Source organism: Salmo salar, chromosome ssa18 (genome assembly GCF_905237065.1).
Source record: "Salmo salar chromosome ssa18, Ssal_v3.1, whole genome shotgun sequence".
NCBI classification, from domain to species: Eukaryota; Metazoa; Chordata; class Actinopteri; order Salmoniformes; family Salmonidae; genus Salmo; species Salmo salar.
The window spans coordinates 64,531,499-64,544,612 of NC_059459.1; the positions used below are offsets into that span (position 1 = coordinate 64,531,499).

At 45.6% G+C, this 13,114-nt stretch overlaps 1 protein-coding gene across 1 annotated transcript in view; it reads right to left on the reverse strand.

Moving 5' to 3' along the window:
- LOC123728738 (dedicator of cytokinesis protein 11-like) overlaps positions 1 to 13,114 on the reverse strand; it is a 137,592-nt gene that overhangs the window by 90,397 nt on the left and 34,081 nt on the right. Inside the window, 10 exon segments of the mRNA XM_045701398.1 lie at positions 77 to 146; positions 335 to 456; positions 656 to 745; positions 838 to 921; positions 7,160 to 7,281; positions 7,386 to 7,509; positions 8,685 to 8,777; positions 10,571 to 10,755; positions 11,038 to 11,114; positions 11,277 to 11,398. Of these exon segments, the coding sequence (XP_045557354.1) occupies positions 77 to 146; positions 335 to 456; positions 656 to 745; positions 838 to 921; positions 7,160 to 7,281; positions 7,386 to 7,509; positions 8,685 to 8,777; positions 10,571 to 10,755; positions 11,038 to 11,114; positions 11,277 to 11,398 (1,089 nt within the window).

Sequence of the window (13,114 nt, forward strand, 5' to 3'; positions counted from 1 at the left end):
AGTGCCTTAGACTGCGCCATTTCGGGAGCCCCAAAATGATTATCGACTGTCGTGTGTATGATGCCTGACGTTATACCTTCAGAAAAGAGCGCAGGTAGTTTTCCAGTCCTTCTTCATGGCACCGGGAAACGACGTGTATAATCACACTGAAGAATTAGAATATTATGGTTACTTTCCTCAACCTACATCCATTAACGCTTCCAAAAAAGCATTTCAAATCAATTGACTTTGGTCATGAACTATAACTCACATTCACAAACTATGACAATATCTAGGTCACTATTTCATGGGGTCAGATCATGATAACGTCATAGGGTCAGGGGTCAAGACTCACCGGGTGGAGTTGACAGCGATTTCTTGAGCTTCTTTGGTTGCCGTGGTGAGCACCTCAAACAGCTGCACCAGCACAGTGGGGAGGAACTTAATGATCAACTGAGCCTCCATGGCATGCAGGCACTAGGGAAGGGAGGGAAGGAGGGAGAGAGATGGTGTGAGAGAAAGAGAAAGAGAGAAAGGGGTGTGAGTGAGAGAGAGAGAGACAAAGAGAGAGAGAGAACAGGAAATTAAGTTAAAATATGAGGGTTGAAGTCAGAGAGAGACAGCAATACACAGTGATAGCGTAAATGACACTTCACAACAGAAGTGTCTCTCTCACCTTAAGATACCTGATGAGTTCTGCTGGGTTGCCCTCTGTGGAGGACCTTATCAACTGGCAGTGCTGGAAAAACTTATGGAGGTGCAGATCCTAGACAGAGAAATACAGAACACAGATGTCTTATGGTGTTTGTTACAATAGCTTTAACAAGTTGTTTTAATGTTGGAAGGTAGAAGACATACTTCAGGGTATATTGTTGAAGCTACATTGGTCTTCACTTTGAAAAGTGGCTTGCTGTTTTCTACCCATTTTATATCTGGCGCTGGCTGTAAGGAGAAAAAAAACACAAATACAATAAAGTGATTTTAGTATCCTGCATTTTTCAATAACTCATAGTTTGCAGGGGTGTAATGGTTCACCAAACCCACGGTTCGGTACGTATTGCGTTTTTGGAGCCACGGTTCGGTTTCGGTACAGCGGGAAAATTAAATGCCATTCATAATGTTCCTGGCATACCATTCTGATGCCGTGTTTGTAACTACGTGGGAGGTGGGAATTTAGCAGTTGTGAAGTCATAAATACCAGTTGGATGCATTCATCTAATTTTAAATTTGTTGAGAAATGCAGACAGGCTAATGGCCAACAAGCTGTGTCAACTATGAACCAAAAGTACAGCTATCATGCTTGTAAACAAATATAGAGTAAAAAAAAAAAAACATTAATAAATTGCTCTTCATAAATACTGTTTTGTTGTTGCATTTAACTGCCGAAAATGCTGTTATAGAGGCCATTTCGTTAGTAGGTGAGGTCAGAGGTCACCATTTCAAGACAACTGGGAACTCTGGAAAAAAAATGAGGTCAAATCATGACTGTGATCTTCAGGTCGGAAAATCGTCTCTCTTAAAAGATGGAATTCCGAGTTGGATGACCGGTCACAAAGATCCCAGTCGTATGTGGTAAATTCCTAATTCCCACTTGGTTACGAATGCACCATGACACTGCCTCCTTCAGATGTCACCAGGGAGGCCAAAATTCCATCCCACCAAAACAGGCTGACATTTCAAGCGGCCTTTTCAAACAGCTCTTACACTAAAAGGGCATTAGCATCATTTTCACAATTTCACAGAATTATTCCAACCTCAGTGTGGAAATATATATATGGAACACAGGAAAATATGTATTTTCACTGCATTGGATCTTTAAGTAAGCGCCCAATGGTGCATTGGCCAATTCATTAAAAACTTTTGCATTGGTTTGCTTATATAGAGAGGGTACTACCTGTTTGTGTCACGTCCTGACCAGTAAAAGGGGTTATTTGTCATTATAGTTGGTCAGGGCGTGGCAGGGGGGTGTTTGTTTTGTGTGTTTGGGTATTGTGGGTTTAGGTTCTAGTTTTCATATTTGTATGTTTAAATCTAGCTTTTCTATGTGAGTTTTGTCAATGACCTCCAATTAGAGGCAGCTGGTTGTTGTTGTCTCTAATTGGAGGCCATATTTAGTTGTGTTTGTTTTCACTGGTTTTTGTGGGTTGTTGTTTCTAGTATAGTCTGTGCACCTTACTGGACTGTTTTTGTCATTTAATTATTTTGATTAAGTGTTTTCTTTAATAAAATAAGAAGATGAGCATTTTACCCGCTGCGTTTTGGTCCACTCAATAACGACCCTTGTGACAGAACCACCCACCAAAGAAGGACCAAGCATTGTGAGGAAGGAGCAGCAGGAGGGGGGGGGGGGGGCATACGGGGAGTTGGGCTGAGTCAGAGGGGAGCCCTGACCTAACTTCCTGGGCATACAGGAGAGAGTCGTGGAGCAAAAAGGAGCCAGTCAAGGAATCAAGCGAGGAGCTTGACGCGAGATTCCGGAGAGCGGTACTGACAGAAAGGGCACGAAGAAGAACCTGTGCTTACTATGGGGAGCGACGGATCAAGCAAGCACCATGTTATGCGGAGACACGCACGGTATCGCCAGTGCGCAGCTACAGCCTGGTGCGCTTGGTGAAAGCTCCTCACAGGTGTCATGCTAGAGCCAGCATCGAGCCAGGACCGGTGATGCAAGTTGCAAGCATCAGACCGCCGGTGAGGGTTCATGGCCCAGTGTATCCTGTTCCTGCTCCTCGTACTCTTCCTCCAGTGCGTCAGCCCAGTCCAGTACGTCCTGTTCCTGCTCTCCGCACTAGCCTTGAGGTGCGTGTTACTAGTCTGGCGCCTCCAAAGCCAGCCCCACGCATCAGGCCTTCAGTGCGCCTGCCCAGCCCAGTACGTCATGTTCCTGCTCCTCGCACTATCCCTGTGGTGCGGTTACTAGTCTGGCGCCTCCTAAGCCAGCCCCACGCATCAGGCCTCCAGTGCGCAGTCCCAGTCCAGAGCTTCCGGCGACAGTCCCCCGTCCGGAGCTTCCGGCGACAGTCCCCCGTCCGGAGCTTCCGGCGACAGTCCCCCGTCCGGAGCTTCCGGCGACGGCCTACAGCCCGGAGCCTCCAGAGACGGCCTACAGCCCGGAGCCTCCAGAGACGGCCTACAGCCCGGAGCCTCCAGAGACGGCCTACAGCCCGGAGCCTCCAGAGACGGCCTACAGCCCGGAGCCTCCAGAGACGGCCTACAGCCCGGAGCCTCCAGCGACGCTCCCCAGCCCGGAGCCTCCAGCGACGCTCCCCAGCCCGGAGCCTCCAGCGACGCTCCCCAGCCTAGAGTCTACGGAACGGGAGCTACGCCCAGAGCCAGAGCCACCTCCGTTGTGGGAGGATTGGGGGGGGGTGTAGCACAGGGACCGTTGTTGACGGTGGCCACCCTCCCTTCCCTCCCTTTAAGTTTGGGGTTGTTGTGTGGGGTTTTTGTTTAACCTCTATGGGCTAGAGTCCCACCTACTCAACAGCCAGTGTAATCCCGTGGCGCGATATTCAAATACCTCAAAAAATGCAAAAACGTCAATTTTTCAAACATATGACTATTTTACACCATTTTAAAGACAAGACTCTAGTTAATCTAACCACACTGTCCGATTTCAAAAAGGCTTTACAACGAAAGCAAAACATTAGATTATGTCAGCAGAGTACCCAGCCAGAAATAATCAGACACCCATTTTTCAAGCTAGCATATAATGTCACATAAACCCAAACCACAGCTAAATGCAGCACTAACCTTTGATGATCTTCATCAGATGACAACCCTAGGACATTATGTTATACAATACATGCATGTTTTGTTCAATCAAGTTCATATTTATATAAAAAACCAGCTTTTTACATTAGCATGTGACTAGCATGTGACTAGCATTCCGACCGAACACTGCCGGTGAATTTACTAAATTACTCACGATAAACGTTCACAAAAAACATAATTATTTTAAGAATTATAGATACAGAACTCCTCTATGCACTCGATATGTCCGATTTTAAAATAGCTTTTCGGTGAAAGCACATTTTGCAATATTCTTAGTAGATAGCCCGGCATCACAGGGCTAGCTATTTAGACACCCAGCAAGTTTAGCACTCACCAAAGTCAGATTTACTATAAGAAAAATGTTATTACCTTTGCTGTTCTTCGTCAGAATGCACTCCCAGGACTTCTACTTCAATAACAAATGTTGGTTTGGTCCCAAATAATCCATTGTTATATCCAAATAGTGGCGTTTTGTTCGTGCGTTCAAGACACTATCCGAAAGGGTAAATAAGGGTGACGAGCATTGCGCATTTCGTGACAAAAAAAATCTTAATATTCCATTACCGTACTTCGAAGCATGTCAACCGCTGTTTAAAATCAATTTTTATGCCATTTTTCTCGTAAAAAAGCGATAATATTCCGACCGGGAAATCGTTTTTTATTACAAAGAGAGTGAAAGTAAAAGCATGCTATCCCCTCATGCACGAGCCTCAGTCTAATGGCCCTCTGATAGAGCACTTGCCAAACATGCTAATGTGTTTCAGCCTGGGGATGGAATTACATCGTTCAGCTTTTTCCCGCCTTCTGAGAGCCCATGGGAGCCGTAGGAAGTGTCACGTCATGCCAGAGATCCCCTGTATTTGTTAGAGATGATCAAGGAGGGCAAGAAATGGTCAGACAGGCCACTTCCTGTAAGGAATCTTCTCAGGTTTTGGCCTGCCAAATGAGTTCTGTTATACTCACAGACACCATTCAAACAGTTTTAGAAACTTGAGGGTGTTTTCTATCCAAAGCCAATATGCTGGGCAGGAGTTACTGGGCAGGAGTAGTAACCAGATTAAATCGGGTACGTTTTTTATCCGGCCGTGCAAATACTGCCCCCTAGCCCCAACAGGTTACGGTGCATTTGGGGTCTGCACCTTTTGGGGGGGGGGGGGGGGGTACTGTCACGTCCTGACCAGTAAAAGGGGTTATTTGTCATTATAGTTGGTCAGGGCGTGGCAGGGGGGTGTTTGTTTTGTGTGTTTGGGTATTGTGGGTTTAGGTTCTAGTTTTCTTATTTCTATGTTTAAATCTAGCTTTTCTATGTGAGTTTTGTCAATGACCTCCAATTAGAGGCAGCTGGTTGTTGTTGACTCTAATTGAAGGCTATATTTAGTTGTGTTTGTTTTCACTGGTTTTTGTGGGTGGTTGTTTCTAGTATAGTCTGTGCACCTTACTGGACTGTTTTTGTTGTTTGTTTATTTTGATTAAGTGTTTTCTTTAATAAAATAAGAAGATGAGCACTTTACCCGCTGCGTTTTGGTCCACTCAATACGACCCTTGTGACAGTTTGCTGAAATGGGTGAAAGAGGGAGGTTCTTAACGTCGCTCGAGCACTTTCATGAGGTGCTGAAACCCCCTATTCTCAACCACAGAACGGGCGCATATCTGCGGCTATAAAGCAAAGACTGTAAAAAAATAGCCTACCCATCGCTCTTGTAATTTCTTTGGCCAGGTCAGAATCAGCTGCCAAGGGCTGCTTGAATGCAGACGGGGGACGATATTGTTTCTTTGCGTTTCCTTCTTGCTCTGTTATACTGGGGTGATGTCGCCGTAAATGTGTCAACATATTTGAGGTGTTGGCAACTGCATAGGCTATTCTCGTTGAGCATGGCGACATACTTTTAACGTTTTATCCACCACTCTCTGTCCATCGCCGTAGTAATCTACTGGGAAGCCAAAATGTTTTTCATCTGGAGATTTAAACGATGATGGAGGAACCTCCAATTCTGGTTTATCAACCCCACCACTCGACATTGTACGGAACCTTTTCAGGACACTGTCTTTCAGAGATAATTCGTAAAAATCCAAATAACTTCACAGATCTTCATTGTAAAGGGTTTAAACACTGTTTCCCATGCTTGTTCAATGAACCATAAACAATTAATGAACATGCACCTGTGGAACGGTCATTAAGACACTAACAGCTTACAGACGGTAGGCAATTAAGGTCACAGTTATGAAAACTTAGGACACTAAATAGGCCTTTCTACGGACTCTGAAAAACACCAAAAGAAAGATGCCCAGGGTCCCTGCTCCCTGAACGTGCCTTAGGCATGCTGCAAAGAGGCATGAGGACTGCAGATGTGGCCAGGGCAATAAATTGCAATGTCCGTACTGTGAGACACTGAAGACAGCGCTACAGGGAGACAGGACGGACAGCTGATCGTCCTCGCAGTGGCAGACCACATGTAACAACACCTGCAGAGGATTGGTACATCCGAACATCACATCTGCGGGACAGGTACAGGATGGCAACAACAACTGCTAGAGTTACACCAGGAAAGCACAAAATAGGCTGAGAGAGGCTGGACTGAGGTGTTGTAGGCCTGTTGTAAGGCAGGTTCTCACCAGACATCACCGGCAACAACGTCGCCTATGGGCACAAACCCACCGTTGCTGGACCAGACAGGACTGGAAAAAAATGCTCTTCACTGACAAGTCACGGTTTTGTCTCACCAGGGGTGATGGTCGGATTCGCGGTAATCGTCGAAGGAATGAGCGTTACTTCGAGGTCTGTACTCTGGAGCGGGATCGATTTGGTGGTGGAGGGTCCGTCATGGTCTGGGGCGGTGTGTCACAGCATTATCGGACTGAGCTTGTTGTCATTGCAGGCGATCTCAATGCTGTGCGTTACAGGGAAGAGATCCTCCTCCCTCATGTGGTACCCTTCCTGTAGGCTCATCCCATTTCTTTTTTTGCTGAGTTTAGTTCCCGGCTGCGCCTCACAAAAGGACAATTTGAAATGCATCAATTAAGATTCAAATTTTTATTACAACGTGCAAAGATGATGCAGTTGTTTTAATGGAATAGCCTGAAATTGTTTTTTTCAGCTCAGACTTACTCAAGAGGCATAGGCCTACAACGCAGAGTAGGCATAGCCTATAGGCCACTGTTTGATTTAGTCATTCTTTTTCTTTTTTTAATGTACTCATTCGGGTTCACAGCGCGGACAAAACCGAGGTCCCCGTACCAAACGGTTTTGTACAAATACGTGTACCATTACACCCCTAATAGTTTTTCATAATATCATTCTCCAAATGTTTTAATCAATGTCATCTCAGTCGTCATATGCCACTAGCATACAAGCAGGAGAAACCTCTTCCCTGACCCCAGGTTCTCTCCAGTGCCCAGGGGGTTGTACCTTCTTGGCGTCCTGGGTCTTGTCATACAGGTATCCAGGGGGCAGGGTGGCAGACACAGGCAGCTGTAGCTCTATAGACTGCATCCTGCCGTCTTTCAACAGAGGGGCACAGGAGTAGCCCACTGTTACAGAGAGATGGACGGCTAAGGTAATGGAGGTAGATGGCAGATACACACACTCAAGACAAATACACTAACATACACACACACACCGCTCCTAGTCTTACCCAGGGACAGGACTCCCTCTCTCTTCTTGGTGCTGGTCTTGGTACTGATCTCACAGCTGATGTGGTAGAAGGTAAAGAGGATGTGGTGTTTCTCATGAACATGGACTGGCAGCTCAATCTTTACCTGTATAGGTAGGGAAACAATCAATCATTAATATTAGTGATAATGTTCATAGGAACACAATCAATCATGAATAATGTTCATAGGAACCCAATCAATCATTATTATTAGTGATAATGTTCATAGGAACCCAATCAATCATTATTATTAGTGATAATGTTCATAGGAACCCAATCAATCATTATTATTAGTGATAATGTTCATAGGAACCCAATTAATCATTAATATTAATGTTCATAAGAAATGCGCCTGACCTATCTACGCTACTTTAGCTGTAATGGAACTACTTTTATATGTCATAACATTGTCAGAAATGATGTGTCTAGCCTTTATGCAGCAAAGTGATTAAAAGGTGAAACTGCAACACACAAAACAGTACGGAAAAAAAAGTATGAAAATGTATGCACTCACTACTGTAAGCCGCTCTGGATAAGAGCATCTGCTAAATGACTAAAATGTTACATTTAAATATTTTAACAATTTGTCCAAAAAGCTAAATACTTCCTACTCTCCCCGCAAGGGGGCAGTAACAGTGAGTAGTAGAATGTTCAGTCTACCTGCACGTGCGCTCTGCTTCACAGGAAATAACAGACAGCCCATGGCATAGTATTAAACTAACGTCAATTAAACCATAATCTACAGTGTGACTTGATCATGTGTCACCATCAATAGTGCTGTCCTTTCACTTGTTGAAGCTGGTCTTCCTCATAACTCACTTGAACTCATTTAGTTAACTATTCAGCAAGGCATGAGGTATTGGTTCAGGAATTGGTCACTGGAGAGTAAAGAAAAGGGGGGGTCTTGGATGGTGAGTGTGTGTGGAGTCTAATCCATATACAAGATGCCACCGCTCCCGTGGGTCTGTGATAGTCTCCTGTCCTCACCTCTCCCTTTTCCCTGGCCAGGGAGGCTCTGGTTGGTGTCTGACTAACCTAGTGTGAGGCAGAGTTACAGGATTAACCAGGAGATAACTGGTGGACTGGACTTCAGTAGAATACTGTACTGTAGACTGACCATGTTTTAAATAGGCTTTAAAAACACCAACTTTTCACCTCCTTCACCTATAGTGAAACTTTGACGAGACATGATGCATTGTTCAAACTCAACTGTTTTGTAGACGTGAACCATGGGAGGGGGGGCTTGGCAGGTCAGGTTTATTGACCAAGGGTCTCACTCACCTCGTCATAGAACTCAGGGTTCTGGTTGTGGTGAAGGACGGCCGCACAGGCACTGGTGGTGAAGAGTGTCTCCCCTGGCTTTCCGTAGATACACTGAAACACACACACATACATTATTAGTCATCTACCGTAATTTCTGGACTATAAGCCGCAACTTTGTTCCCAAGCTTTGAACCTCGCGGCTTAAACAATGACGCGGCTAATATATGGATTTTTCCCGCTTTCAAATTTTTTTTCTCAAAAAAAAAAAACACATTCTGTGATGTGCTCAGTTTTTTTGGCGGCATGAAGCTTTCATTAGACCAATGAAATTGCCGAACGGGTTAAGGTCAAACAACTTTTTTGTTTACTGTTTAGATTAAATCGAGCGCTCTCAAACTTCCCATCATTCTGATTACGGTAGTCATTTTGTCACCCTCATCATGGCAAAGACATGGAGAAATGCATATGATGCAGCTTTCAAGTTAAAGGCGATTGATCTGGCTGTTGGAAAAGGAAATAGAGCTGCTGCACGGGAGCTTGGTCTTATTATTCAGGGCTTATATTCAGGTGTGCTCAATAGTCCGGAATATATGGTACTGCTCATCCTTCGATGTTAGGTCATGACAGTGTGTAAGTCTACAGCAATATGTGAGCGCTGATAATAACTAGACAGAAATGGTTTCAAAGAACTGTATAATCATATCTAAAATACAACGCTAGCCTCTCATGGCAGAACTTACAACACAAGCAAACAACAATCTGTAAGAACAATGGGGAAAACTAGCTGTTCACCAGTTTAAGTTAGTTAGAGGTGAGATTTGAGTTAATGAGAGGAGAACTCTCTCACGCCAGGCTAAACTCAGAGTGGAGACCAAGCAGAACCAGGGGAGGGAAGGAGGAGGGGCAGGCTGAGTTGCCTAAGCCCATGCATGTGATGTGGCTTTGTGAATACATGCCCTGAAGTCAACCTGTTTGGAAGTCCAGGCAGTGGTCTAGATAATTGACCCTGATATGGCAGACACAGTGAGGAGGAGAGGGGGATCCGTTTGGAACGGTAATTAGGACATTGATTACTTTGGTCTTTCCTCATTCCTGCAGAGAGGAGAGGCAGAGCCTCAGGCTAGGTCCCAATTGGCATCCTATTCCCTAAGAAGTGCACAGCTTTTGAGCAGCTCTGGTGAAAAGTAGTGTCAGAAGTAGGGCACTACCCTGGGAATAGGGTGCCATTTGTGACACAGCCTATGAGAGCGGTGGAGGTCCTCTGAAAGAACAGAGTGAGCAGAGCTCAAATGAACAGCTCAGTCGAAGAAGAGATAGTTTCAGATCATATGATTATGGGTTGTGTACCAGCATGGAAAAAGTTGTGCATTTAGAAGCCCTGTTCCTGTGGAAACAACATGTGAATGTGCGGTGATTACACAGTGAGGCTGAGGACCCGTTCCCTGGCTAGAAGGACTGGAATCTCCAGCATGGAGTCTTATCTCCAGAGTGGGGGAGAGTACAGAAAAGACCAGCACAACAACAAACAACTAAAACAGGCAGAACTTAGTCTACAGTACGGTACTGTAAATGCTAGCTACCTAAACCATTGGCTATCATTCCATCTAAAAACTATTCTTTAGCCGTTTAATGGAGGTTTCCACCCAGAAATATTTAACGTTTGTGGATGTTGTTCAATGAGTGAGTGAGTGAGTGAGTGAGTGAGTGAAAAGACACTTCAGTCAACACAATAACTCCCACAAGAAGGAGGACAGTCAATAAGTGGTTATGTGAGCTGTAAACACAATAACCAACTGCACTCAATGCTTGCAAGTCAGTTTGGTGTTGCTATTTCCACACTGATGACTAAAACCATCTCCCTCTCACTTTCCCTCTCCCCTCCCTCTCCCTCTCTTCTCCCCCACCTTTGCGAAGGTCTTCTGGTTGTCATATTTCAGCTGCAGGGGATAGACATACAGGTGGTTCTTGAAGACAGTGAAGGGGTAGTTGTACTTGGCCTCCTCAGGGAGAAACTCCTCTATCTCCACAGAGACCCTCTCACACTCCTCCTCAAAGGGCTTGACTGGGACGTAGGACGAGGTCACCGTGTCTGAGGGAGAAGAAGGGAGGACATTAGAGCAATCAATGTTAGAATGTCTTAAGTAGCTGTTATGTATGCATTTATAATGCCTTTATAAGGGGGGCAAGAGTAAAGTGTTCATTAGTGCAACTAATCAATATAACTCGTCATCAACCATCATCAACTAATTCATTTAACCACAAACACTTTGACTTATCATTCAAGCTAATGTAAACGACAGGCTAAAACAACACTAGTTAAGGCAAATCTTTGAATATGGATGGTGTACATATCTGAATAAAAACTACCCACTTGAGAAGTCTGGAGGCAAACATTCGATGGTGACATTAAGTTGTCCAGGTATAGTCTGTAGCTTGCTCTTCTCTGGCCTAAAGGGTGAACGTGCATGAAACAGTCAAAGCACTAGAAAACCAGAGTACGCCTGTAGTGCAAACAGACACTAGGATACCGACTGACATATAGCACAGCCAGCACGACAAACCACCTACAGTGTACTGTCACAGCCATCATAGGTCTTATTGATGACTCACTTCCTGATGTCAGCCAGCATCTTGATAAGGTCATCGGTGGAGATCTTGCTGCTGTCCTGGCGATAGAGAGGCGAGAACCTTCCGTCCATGTCCAGACTGCCCTGGGCATCATTAAACACCTGCTTGGAGAACAACACACACAGACAGGATCATATTTACTGTGTAGAAGCACAGGAGGCTGGTGTCACCTTAAAGGGTTCGTGGTATTAGCTGAGGCGGAATAGTGTCAAATACATCAAACACACGGTTTCCATGTGTTTGATGCCATTTCATTCGCTCCGTTCCAGCCATTATTATGAGCCGTCCTCCACCTCAGCAGCCTCCACTGTGTAAAAAACACACTCAGATTTACCTTGGTGTGAAGAGGATGTGCACCGTACAGGAACACCTTAGATGCAAATAAATGATCATCACACTGTCTCATGAAGTAAACATTATAGTGATGAGCTAAACTACTTCTATGCTCGCTTCAAGGCAAATAACACTGACACATACATGAGAGCACTAGCTGTTCCGGACGACTGTGTGATCACACTCTCCGCAGCCGATGTGAGTAAGACCTTCAAACAGGTCAACATTCACAAGGCCGCAGCGCCAGACGGATTACCAGGACATGTGCTGCGAGCATGCGCTGACCAACTGGCAAGTGTCTTCACTGACATTTTCAACCTCTCCCTGTCTGAGTCTGTAATACCAACATGTTTTAAGCTGACTACTACAGTCCCTGTGCCCAAGAACACTAAGGTAACCTGCCTAAATGACTACCGACCCCTAGCACTCACGTCTGTCGCCACAAAGTGCTTTGAAAGGCTGGTCATGGCTCACATAAACACCATTATCACAGAAACCCTAGACCCACTCCAATTTGCATACCACCCAAACAGATCCACAGATGATGCAATCTCGATTGCACTTCACACTGCCCTTTCCCACCTGGACAAAAGGAACACCTATGTGAGAATGCTATTCATTGACTACAGCTCAGCATTCAACACCATAGTGCCCTCAAAGCTCATCACTAAGCTAAGGACCCTGAGACTAAACACCTCTCTCTGCCACTGCATCCTGGACTTCCTGACGGGGCCGCACCCTGGTGGTAAGGGTAGGTAACACATCCGTCACGCTGATCCTCAACACAGGGGCCCCTCAGGGGTGCGTGCTCAGTCCCCTCCTGTACTCCCTGTTCACTCATGACTGGACGGCCAGGCACGACTCCAACACCATCATTAAGTTTGCCACAGTGGTAGACCTGATCACCGACAACGAAGAGAAAGCCTATAGGGAGGAGGTCAGAGACCTGGCCGTGTGGTGCCAGGACAACAACCTCTGCCTCAACGTGATCAAGACAAAGGAGATGAGCACACCCCCATTCTCATCGACAGAGCTGTAGTGGAACAGGTTGAGCGCTTCAAGTTCCTTGGTGACCACATCACCAACAAACTAACATGGTCCAAGCACACCAAGATAGTCGTGAAGAGGGCACGACAACCTATTCCCCCCTCAGGAGACTGAAAAGATTTGGCATGGGTCCTCAAATCCTCAAAAGGTTATCCAGCTGCATCATCGAGAGCATCCTGACTGGTTGCATGACTGCCTGGTATGGCAACTGCTCGGCCTCCGACCGCAAGGCACTACAGAGGGTAGTGCGTACGGCCCAGTATATCACTGGGGCAAAGCTTCCTGCCATCCAGGACCTCTATACCAGGCGGTGTCAGAGGATTCCCTAAAAATTGTTAAAGACTCAGCTACCCTAGTCATAGACTGCTCTCTCTGCTACCACACGGCATGCGGTGCCGGAGAGCCAAGCCTAGGTCCAAGAGGCTTCTAAACAGCTTCTA